The following is an 11454-nucleotide window of genomic DNA, read 5'->3' as shown; positions in this document are numbered from 1 at the left end:
CACACACACACACACACACACGGGTGGTGGGTTTGTCAGATAGTAGCTGATCAACAAGGTCATAGCAGTGACCTCAAGCAACTCTGTGCAGTCCCCTGCTTCACTGTAAGGCTATGCAGCCTTTAAAATACAATAGCAGTGATGGTCTGACACTTCTGAGACTCATTTATAAAGTTGATTTTCTCTCCTCCTCCCCTTCCCTTCCTCCCTTCCTCTCCCACATTCTGCTCTCTCCCTAAATAAGTATACTATTTTGGATATGCATCCCCCTAATCAAACCTTTAGAGAACTTCAACTTTATAAATAACTTAAACTTTATAAAACATTCCATGTGAGGGGTAAGGCACTGTTGTTAGCCTCATTTTATACATGAGAAAATTGAACTGATTTTTTTTTTAAAAATTCAATCAGTAAATGTAAAAATTTAAGTTAAAGTGTCTCATTTAAAACCACCCAGATAGAAAATGGCAAACTCAAATCTGTTTCCAAAGGGCCTAGTCATGATTCACAGCAAACGCACACTAAGGAAATGTAACTCCACCTCTGCTGCTGAATTTCTGTACAGCTCCAGAGGTAGCAGAGTCACCGTGTCCCTCACAGCACAGAGATATGAGGCAGCGTCTTTGATCTTGAGCTTTGTCAGAAGCAGGTAACTGTACCCATTCGAGCGGCTCAGGAATGTGGAGAAACGCCCACTGTCCTTCAAACCATCCAACACATCATAAGAAAGAAATACAGGTGCCTGGCCTTCATGTTGCTGGTACCAGGATAAGCCATTGAACCCTGAAGTCCTGTATGTGCAGTTGATCTGAGCAAAGGTTCCTTCCACAGACATCAAGTTGGCAGGCTGCTCCACGCCCTGTCCTGCAGCACCTATAGAGACACAGGAAAGATTAGGAGGGGGGAAAGGGAGCATGGAAATGCTGCAGATAGATTATTCACACATTGAATTATTTAAAAAATTAATTTAAACAAATACCATGCTTCCATGAGGTCCAGGAAAACTTAAGAGTAACAGGGAGTTGTCAAGATTAACAGTGTCAGAAGCAGTGACACCAATGGCAACTGCTCATTACAAGAAGACCAATAACAGTGGGTACTTCATAAGAAATTATCTATCCACAGGAGATGAATGCCTTTGATCCCAGCACTAAGGAGGCAGAGGCAGGAGGAACTCTGAGTTCAAGGCCAGCCTGGTCTACAGAGTGAGTTCCAGGATAACCAGGGCTACACGGAAAAATCCTGTCTCAAAAGGCATTAAATAAATAGAAAAAGAAGAAAGGAAAATATCTAATAGCAAAGACTTTTTTCATTGTAAAAGTTGCAATTATTTAGCTGGAGGAAATTTAGTTTGAAAACTCCAGCTATGTTCTCTATGAAGTTGGCACTCACCTCCCACCATCAAGAAAAGATAGAGAACAAACCCCAACATCTGCAGCAAGACACCGCCAGCCTGACACTGAGTCCCGAGTTCCTGAGCACCAGCAGCTTCAGAGAGAAACCCCATTTTGGGAGGGGAGGAGGCTCATCCTGAGTGCAAACCCACAAACGCAAGAAGAGGATGTCCTTTCTTGAGGGGTGTCTTCAAGATGCTCCAATGACAGCTGGGGAAGTCCCTTTGAAATCAGGAGTCCCTTCTGAAAACTGTGTTCTGAGTACTCTGTAGGGTTTCAGCCATGTGACTTTGATAAAGCTCCCCTGGCAGTATTGCCTGTAAAGAACAAAAAAGACAACTGGGAGAGGTGGTGCAGGCCTCTAACAGCAGCACTTGAAAGGCCTGGGAGGATCCTGTGCTCAAGGACAGTCTGCGGTACCTACCAAAACCCTGTCTTAAAAAGAACAAGAAAAGCTCTCTGCTCCTCCCTGTTCCAGAGACAGCCGTATCCCATAGACAAGATGGTGACGGTCGGTGTGAATGGATTTAGCCATGTTGGGCGCCTGGTTACCAGGGCTGCCTTCTGCTCTGCACTTGGCAAAATGGGGATTGTTGCCATCAACTACCCCTTCGTTGACTTCAGCTACATGGTCTACATGTTCCAGTATGACTCTACCCATGGCAAATTCATCAGCACAGCCAAGGCTGAGAATGGGAAGCTTGTCAACAACAGGAAGCTCATCTTCCAGGAGCAAGATCTTGCTAACATCAAATGGGGTGATGCTGGTGCTAAGTGTGTCATGGAGTCTACTGACATCTTCACCACTATGGAAAAGGCCAGGGCCCACTTGAAGGATGGGGCCAAAAGGGTCATCTCCACCCCTTCAACCGATGCCCCCATGTTGTGATGGGTGTGAACCACAAGAAATGTAACAACTCACTCAAGATTGTCAGCCATACATCCTGTACCATCAACTACTTAGCCTCCCTGGCCAAGCTCATTCATGACAACTTTGGCATGGCCTACATGGTCTCCAAGGAGTAAAAAACCCTGGACCACCCACCCCAGCAAGGACACTGAGAGAAAAAGAGAGGCCCTCAGTTACAGAGGAGTCTCTGCCCCAACTCAGCCCCCAACACTGACCATCTCCCTCACAATTCCCATCCCAGACCCCCATAATAATAGGAGGGGCCTAGGGAGCCCTACCTACTCTCTTGAATACCATCAATAAAATTCACTGTCCCCCCCAACAAAAGAACAAGAAAAAAAAACAGAAAAAATAGGAACATAATACAAGAGCAGAAGTGGTCAAGTGCCACATTCTAAGTTTCTTTTCCCAAGATAGAAAACAAAAAGCAAGACTGTAGATTATGCACATAATGTGAATACACTGCTGTCTCCACAGTGATGTTTGTGGCAGTGAATAAATGGACAATACATCTATGTGTGAAGATATGTGGAACATATGTGTAAATACAACGGAAGCAGAAAGTTAAACTATTCATCATTTCAGACACCTGGAATTTTAAAAAAATAATAGACTAAATATTAACACTTTCTTAAATATCTTTGCTATTTAATATTTTTGCTCAGTAACTTGCAACCTTGGTAAAGTGAAAAGGCAGAAGGCAAGAAGTGCAAGACTAGGCTAAAAAAATAAGAGCTAGATGAGAACATTCAGGAAGAAAGCTGCATTTCAGCCTACTTCCTAAGTGTTAAAAGCTGCAGTTAGGGGCTGATGAGATGGCTCAGCGGGTAAGAGCACTGACTGATCTTCTGAAGGTCATGAGTTCAAATCCTAGCAACCACATCATGGCTTACAACCACCTGTAATGAAATCTGATGCCCTCTTCTGGTGGTCTGAAGACAACTACAGTGTACTGATTTATAATAATAAGTCTTTTAAAAAAACTTTTAAAAAAAGCTGCAGTTAATACTGTACATTGTGGTGTACCATTTTCCAACACTCATGGGTTGGGTAAGGAGCATCAGGAACTCAGTATCATTCTTGACTATAGGACAAGTTCAAGGCCAGTTTGTGATATGTGAGACCCTATTTTTAAAAATTGCATTGTTTTCTCAAGTTAATGTCTTCCATATAGCATCTCTTTTTCTATATTTGTGTTTAATTTTTTTGTGAATTTTACATCATGCATCCCAATCCCACTTGTCTCCATGTCCCTCCATATCTGCCCTCCACACTTATAATCTCTTCTACCCTAAAAGAAAAGGAAAACAAAAACAAAAACAAAAATCATCTTGCCATGGAAGCTTCAGTGCGTCAAGGTGTGTCACATAGTATAACCCCTTGTCCAAACATCTTTATTTGCAAATGTTCATTGCAATGAGTCATTGATCTGGTTCAAGGCCTCTGGCTTCTGCTACACTATCAATACTCGGCCTCACTGGGACTCCTCTCAGATGTCATGTTGTTGGCCTATGTCATGGAGATCCTGAAGCTTTGGATTTGCAAGACCAGTGAACTCTAGCAGTTCATAGATAGGGTAGATGTTGGACAGTGCCAACTCAGAGCCTGGATCTGAGTAGCTGAGTTGGTCAGCCTGACAGCAATCTTGTACTCACACCACCAGAGCCAGATCTCCTGCTTTCCCCAGGTGAGGGCCAAGGGGCCAGCTCTCTTGCCTGTGACAACCAGCAGGGGCAGGACCAGGCTCTCCCACACTCACTCTGCACTCAAACCAGCTCACCTGTACCCCTGACACCAGCACCAGATCTATTGTGATTCCCAGGAGAAGTGGGTGGAGGGGCCACTCCCCAGAGTGCCGAAGCCAGGAAGAGATGAGGCCTGGGCAGCCCTTGGATATCAACATGATCCCAGGTGGCAGCCCAGGTTTCAGACATCTGCATGACCATTGGTAGTTACGTGGGCCACAGACATCTATACAGACCCTGCTCCTGCAGGGCCAGAGACCCAGACGTGGCCCTAGGTGGTAGCCCAGGCCAGGACCTTGCCATGGTCTTGGGTGGCATCGCAGGCTACTCACATCAGGCTGTCCCTCACCACCCTTGAGTCTCAAGTTCCACCTCTCTTCATAGTGCTCAAGCCACTCTGCTTCTCTTCCTCTCCCATCTCTCCACTACATTCTTATACATGGTAGTGATGCCTGTGGTGGCAGGTCACTCAGTGTCTTCTGCCTGTCTCATTTGATTTTCTGTTTTTGTTTGTTTTGTCTTGTCTTATAGTGCTTTGGTTTGGTTTGGTTTGGTTTGGTTTGGTTTGGTTTGGTTTGGTTTGGTTTGGTTTAAGTTAGTTTGATTTAGTTTTCCTTGTCTTTCTTTGTCTTTCTTATATTGAATTGACTGGCTGGCTTAGCTTGGCTTGGCTTGGCTTGGCTTGGCTTGGCTTGGCTTGGCTTGGCATTGAAATAATCCTAGCAGTGTAGCCGTGGCTGACCTTAGAATCATGTCCTTCCAAGAGATGGTATTACAAACATTTGCTTCCATATCTGGATCAACATGTGGTATTCTTACTAGAGTAAGTACTCTCATCATGAATCATTTGGATTCATTTCTGTGTACTCACTTTGTAAAGTAGAATATAATACGTGGCTTTCTTAAAATGATAATAGGTTATGGACCCTGTATGCTATTATTCTGACCTACTATAAAATATTCACCCACTGGGCAATGGTGTCAGACTAATATGAGCTAACCAACCACTTTCTAATAGAATTTGAGGCTCTCTCCAGGAGAGCAAGCACACACCTGGTACTATAAACCTGGCCAAAAGCCCACCACTGAGGATATTATAGGCCTTACTGATTTTATAGAATTTCCAATGAAAATGGCCCCATAGATGCATAGGGAGTGGCACTATTGAGAAGTGTGGTCTTGTTGGAGGTAGTACGTCACTGTGGGAGTGGGCTTTGAGGTTTCAGGTGCTCAAGTCAGGCGCAGTGTCTCTCTCCGTTCCAGCCACCTGCTGATCTAGATATAGAACTCTCCACTCCTATTCCAGCACCGTGTCTGCCTGTGTGCCCCCATGCTTGCCTCCATGACGCTAATGGACTAAACCTCTGAACTGTAAGCCAGCCCCAATTAAATGTTTTCCTTTATAAAAGTTGCTGTGGTCAAAATGTCTCTTTATTGCAATATAAGCCTTAAGACACAAAGTATCTCCTAAACACTGATGCCCACCGACTACAGCTGCTCACAATCTAGATCAGGGAAGTTTCTTTCTGCAGAGTTAATACAGAAACTGACAACTGTTCAGCGTGTTGAGAATAAGGAAGACTGAGTGTTCTGCCCTAAGCAGCACATCTCCATTACCCATTCCCAGACCCAGAGAGCATTGCAGAAGAGATGGAAGGCAGGTAGAGGATGGAGAACACTGTCCTCTGGATACGGCAGGGCTTAGGAAATCATCAGCAGCTGTGGCTGCCTGAATGAGGCCTGCGTAAAGAGGGGAGAGGGAGGGAGGCTCACTGGAAAAGAGGGAGTTGTTGAGAGTGGGAGAGGAGACAGGTGAATATGATCACAATACATTCTATACATATACGTCACTGTCAATCATTCAGTGTGGAAAAATAAAGATAATGCTGTCATCTTTTGGTGAGATATTTAAAGCTCTGCAGTTTTGCACACATGTATACACACACATCATCATCATCATCATCATTACCACCACCACCACCACACCAAGCTTTAAGTAGTTGCTTTCTAATTTAGAATTGAAAGACCCTTCAGAAACCATTCAGTTTTCACCCTCGATTACTCAGTATAATCTCCTACAGCTAGTATCACACACCAAGAACTCTTTTTTCACTTCCAACCAAGTCCCTAGTATTACTTATAACATTAACTTATTTTTTGTTGTGACCTCCCCCAGCCTCAAGTGGGCTGGACCAGACTTTGTCCTTGCCACAAGCAGCTAGCCCACTTAGGGTGGAGTTTCCTGAGATTAAAAAAAAAAAAAAAGCCCTTTTGTCCTGCCTTTCCTGAAGTTCCTGCTAGGAGCCACGCCCTATAGAGCTGCTCACCTGCCTGCCTGACAGAACAAGAGATGCTAATTAGGCCTCAAGATCCTGGCATACTGGGGGATGAGTTCCCTGTCTATATATTGTCAGACTCTGAAATACACATTGGACCTTGATCGGAACCTTTTGACGTGGTCTGTTTATTTCTCTGGCAGTCTGACTCCCCTATTTTCCCCAGGCCCCTGCCTCTCTTTCAGGAACCCAGTTTGCGTAGCTGCTGGTGACTACATTTTGTAATTGTTTTTCTTTTCTTTATTAGTTACAAAATAATGGGTTTCCTTGTTTTCACATTTTATTCCACATACTACTTTGGTTGGCCTACACTCTCTCCCCACATCTCCCTTCTCCCTGTCCCTACTCATACACTTCTACCTCCAGTGTTCCACCTCAGTCACCTTTCTAGTTACCTAGACTCTATACACTACAAGTGAATAGGCAGACAGACAAACAGACAAACCAGCCAACTCTCCATGCTCCTGCTTCTCTTATCCCACCTACTCCCTGGTGGGGCTGGACCAGGTTCCTGCTCTAGTGTGGCAACCATCGAACCAGATGGCCCACACAAGGTGCTCTCAACTCTGTGCCAGAGTTCCAGAGTCCCTTGGCAGATCTCTGCCTCCAGGCCCACACAATGACACTATACCTCACAGTCAGCCATCTCAACACCCATTTACCTAATAGAATCAAAACTCTTAAAGCTTATAATTAACCAATCAGATTTATGTATCAATAAATTCTCAATTTACAAGATGCCAATATAATAACTTCAGAGCCAATTATGATGATAAAAACTTTATCCCAATTATTCTAACCTTAAGATATCATAACTGTGGCTGGTTAAGGCCACATTGGTTCATGTCCACCACTATCTTCCTTCTCCCCTCTCCCCTGAGAGGCTCTCTGTCTCTGCAACTCTTAGCTCTGCCTCCCTTTTCCCTGTCCAATCACAGGCCTCCTTTGCACTAATGTAATTGGACCAGAAAAATCCTGCAACAGATATACATATAAAAAGAACATTTAATAGTATAGTTTCCTAGTTAGGGTTTTACTGCTGTAAAATGACAAGACACCATGACCAAGGCAAGTCTTATAAAGGACAACATTTAATTGGGGCTGGCTTACAGGTTCAGAGGTTCAGTCCAGTATCATCAAGGCAGGAACAAGGCAGCATCCAGGCAGGCGTGGTGCAGCAGGACTGAGAGTTCTACATCTTCATCTGAAGGCTGCTAGGAGAAGACTGGCTTTCAGGCAGCTAGGATGAGGGTCTTAAAGCCCCCACCCACAGTGACACACCTACTCCAATAGGGTCTCCTAATAGTGCCACTTCCTGGGCCGAACATATCCAAACCATAGCATGCAGTATTTGTCTTTCTGGGCCTGAATTATCTCACTAAATATAATCTTTTCCAATTGTATCCATTTTGAAGTAAATCACATATCATTTTTCTTCTGAATAAAAGTCTATTGTGTATTTGTACCATGCTCTCATTACCCCTTCATCTGTAGACAGGCTAATCCCATTAGTTGCCACTGTACAAGTATCTCTTTGGTAGGATATAGAGTACTTTAGGTATATGCTCAGAACTGCCTTAGCTTGGTCATGTGGAAGTTCTGTAATTATATTTTAAGGGACCTCAATACTGGTTTCCTTATTCACTGCACAAATACACATTTCCATAGGCAGTGAATAAGATTTCCTCTTTCCTCACATCCATGCCAATATTTATTGTTTTGTTTCTTGTTTGTTTGTTTTTGTTTGTTTTTCAAAATAGGCCTTCTCTGTGTAATGGCCTGGGCTATCCTGGGACTCAGTGTAGACCAGGCTGGCCTTGAAATCACAGAAATTCACTTGCCTCGGTCTCCCGAGTGCTGGGATTAAAGGTGCATGTTACCCTCTGGCTGTTGCTTGTTTTCTTCTTTCTTTTCTTTACCAGTTATGAGGTGTCTATTTGTTATGCACACCTGAAAGAAGCATTGCATACTTACATTTTCTGCTCTCTATATAGCAAACTTATGAAGAGATGGTATAAAATAGTCATAAATTAAAATACAATCAAATTAGAAATAAAGTAAGGACAACTAGATCACTACACAGCTGTGCTGTAAGGACACAGGTGGTTTAAGCTCATGTTTTGTGTATGAAAGCAATTCAGTTCATCTTACAAGAAACAAAAGTGGGCTGGAGAGATGAATCAGCGGTTAAGAGCACTGAGTGCTCTTCCAAAGGTCCTAAGTTCAATTCCCAGCAACCATATGATGGCTCACAACCATCTGTAATGAGATCTGATGCCCTCTTCTGGTTTGTCTGAAAACAGCAACAGTGTACTTACATAAAACAAATAAGTAAATCTTTTTAAAAAAAAAGCAAGTTCTGAATCCTGAGAGCCCCAATCAATTATTTTTAGAATGTTTATTAATGTTTCTGCCCCCTGATTTCTTGTCTTCTGTACCTAAGTCCTGAACAGGTATCCACTTTAGGGGATATCGGGGGTAGATGGGCCACAGAGGAAGTGTTAGCAAACATAAGAAAGCAAATCCGATAACTATATAGGCAGTCCACCCAAACTGTTCAGTCACGTACCTGCTGGTAAACCCAACTACTACAGAAAAAAAATCCCTGAATCATCTGTTTAGCTAACTTCTTCCCCTTGTAATCCATCTGGGTGGGCGCGAACTCATGTTCCAGCATGACTGGCTGAGATCGAGACCGACAGTAAAGCGGGAGTAGATGATTCTTTACTTTTTTCACTTACATATTTTATTCACTTTGTATCCTGTTTGTACCACCGCCCCTGCCTCCTCCTCACACAATCCCTTCCCCCAACCCCATCCCCTTCTCCTCTGAGAAGGTGGAGGCCTTCCTGGGTATCCCCTATTCCTGGCACATCAAGTCTCTGCAGGGCTAGGTGCATCCTCTCCCACTGAAGCCACACAAGGCAGCCCAGTTAGGGAAATGTATTCCACAGATAGGCAACAGTTTTAGATACAGCTCCTGATCCAATTTCTAGGGAACCCACAAGAATACTGTGTGCTACATATGTGTGGGGAGACCTACATCCGATGCATGTATGTTCTTTGATTAATGGTTCAGTCTATGAGAGACCCCAAAGGTCCAAGTTAATTGACTCCCTTGGTCTTCTTGTAGAGTTCCTATCCCCTTTGGGGCCCTCAATCGTTCCCCCAACCCTTCCATAAGAGTCCCCAAGCTCCATTCACTGTTTGACTATGGGTCTCTTTCAGTCAGCTGCTGGGAGGAGCTTCCCAGAGGACAGTCTGTAATGCTGTACATTACAGAGTATCTACAAATATAACAAAATGTCTTTAATAGTGTCAGGGATTGGTGTTTGCCCATGGGATGGTTCTCAAGTTGGGCTGGTTATTCTTTGCCCATTCCCTCAGTTTCTGCTCCATCTTTGTCCCTGCATTTCTTGTAGATAGGACAAACTTTGGGTCAAAAGTTTTGAGGGTGAGTTGATGCCCTTATCCCTCCACTGGGGGCCCTGTCTAGCTACAGGAAATAGAGTAGCAATTCTTAAGGCATATGGCTTGAGGGGTGTGACACTGAATGTAGTCTGACTGTTAATTTGGGTTTTTTATTTTTATTTTTCTTTCCTTTTTTTCTTTTCTATTTTTTAATTGGTTATTTCATTTATTTACATTTCAAATATTTCCCCCTCTTCCCAGTCTCTCCTCTGTAAACTCCCCATCCCATCCTCCCTTCCCTTTACCTCTGAGAGGGTGCTCCCACACCCACCCACCCACTCCTGCCTCTCTCCTCTAGCATCCCCCTACACTGGGGCATCAAGCCTCCACAGGACCAAAGGCCTCCCCTCACATTGATGCCAGATAAGGTAATCCTCTGCTATATACATAGCTGGAGCCATGGATTCATCCATGTATACTCTTCAGTGGTAGTTTAGTCCCTGGAAGCTCTGAGTAGTCTGGTTAGTTGACAGCTGTTCTTCCTATGGGGATATAATCCCCTTCAGCTCCTTCCCAGTTTGGTGTCCGCAGATGAGGTGGATCCCAAGGTGGGGTAGTCTCTGGATGGCCTTTCCTTCAGTCTCTGCTCCATTTTTTTCCCTGTGTTTCCTCTAGACAGGAACAATCCCAGGTTAAAAATTTTGAGATGGGTGGGTGACCCCATCCATCAACTGGGGGGCATGCCTATCTACTGGGGATGGTCTCTTCAGGTTCTACCTCTCCTCTGTTGGGTATTTCAGCTAATGTCATTGCTATTGGGTCCTGAGAGCCTCTCATTTCCCTGGCATCTGGGACTTCCTAATGGTTTCCCCCACCCCATTTCCCACCCCTCATTGCTACATATTTCTATTCATTTTCCTGGCTCTCTGGACCTCTCTCCTTTCTCTTCCCATACTTGATCCTGCCCACCTCCGTTTTTCCTTCCCCCTCCTCTCTCTCTCCCAGGTTCCTCCCTCCCTCTACCTCCCATGATTATTTTGTTCCCTCTTCTAAGTAGGATTGAAGCATCCTTAATGGTAGTCTATCTGACTAGAGTGAGATTCAATCCCAAAGGAGTTTTAATTGTCATTTCCCTGATGGTTAAGAATATTGAACATGCTTCTAAATATTTACATTTTTATTGTTTCCTTTAGAGAGCTATCTGTTCAACTTATTAACTAATATTATGATTCAGTCAATTGTACTTATGTTTCATTTTTTCCTCTGCATATCTTTATATTAATCCTCTGTCAGATGTATATAGTTGGCAAAAATGTCCTTCCACTCTGTAGGAGTCTCTTCACTCAATTGTTCCTTTTTTGCCCAGAATCTTTTTAATTTTATAAGGTATATTTTTTAATTGTTGAAATTAAGAGCTAAAGAGATGGTTTAGTACCACCAACTAAAGAGTACACATGGTGGGACTAATGGCTCCAGCAGCATATGTATAGCAGAGGATGGCCTAATCAGTCATCAATGGGAGGAGAGGCTCTTGGTCCTATGAAGGTTCTATGCCCAGTGTAGGGAAATGCCAGGGCCAGGAAGCAGGAGAGGGTGGGTTGTTAAGCAGGGGGAGGGAGGAGGAAACAGGTTTTTTTTTTCTTTTTTCTTTTTCTTTT

At 43.8% G+C, this 11454-nt stretch overlaps 2 pseudogenes and 1 gene segment (V, D, J or C); 1 reads left to right on the top strand and 2 right to left on the bottom strand.

The window, feature by feature from the left end:
- Positions 1-505: 505 nt before the first annotated feature.
- Positions 506-1507, bottom strand: LOC116085229. The segment is given in 2 exon segments: positions 506-873; positions 1393-1507. Coding segments are annotated over 2 exon segments (483 nt in total).
- A 389-nt stretch (positions 1508-1896) lies between these two features.
- On the top strand, positions 1897-2283 carry LOC116085228 (annotated as a pseudogene).
- A 6481-nt stretch (positions 2284-8764) lies between these two features.
- LOC116084291 lies at positions 8765-9062 on the bottom strand (annotated as a pseudogene).
- Positions 9063-11454: the final 2392 nt, after the last annotated feature.

Source organism: Mastomys coucha, unplaced genomic scaffold (assembly GCF_008632895.1).
Source record: "Mastomys coucha isolate ucsf_1 unplaced genomic scaffold, UCSF_Mcou_1 pScaffold9, whole genome shotgun sequence".
In the NCBI taxonomy this organism is placed as follows: Eukaryota; Metazoa; Chordata; class Mammalia; order Rodentia; family Muridae; genus Mastomys; species Mastomys coucha.
Note: the sequence above shows the minus strand (reverse complement) of the source record. Positions and strands in the feature narration are given on the sequence as shown.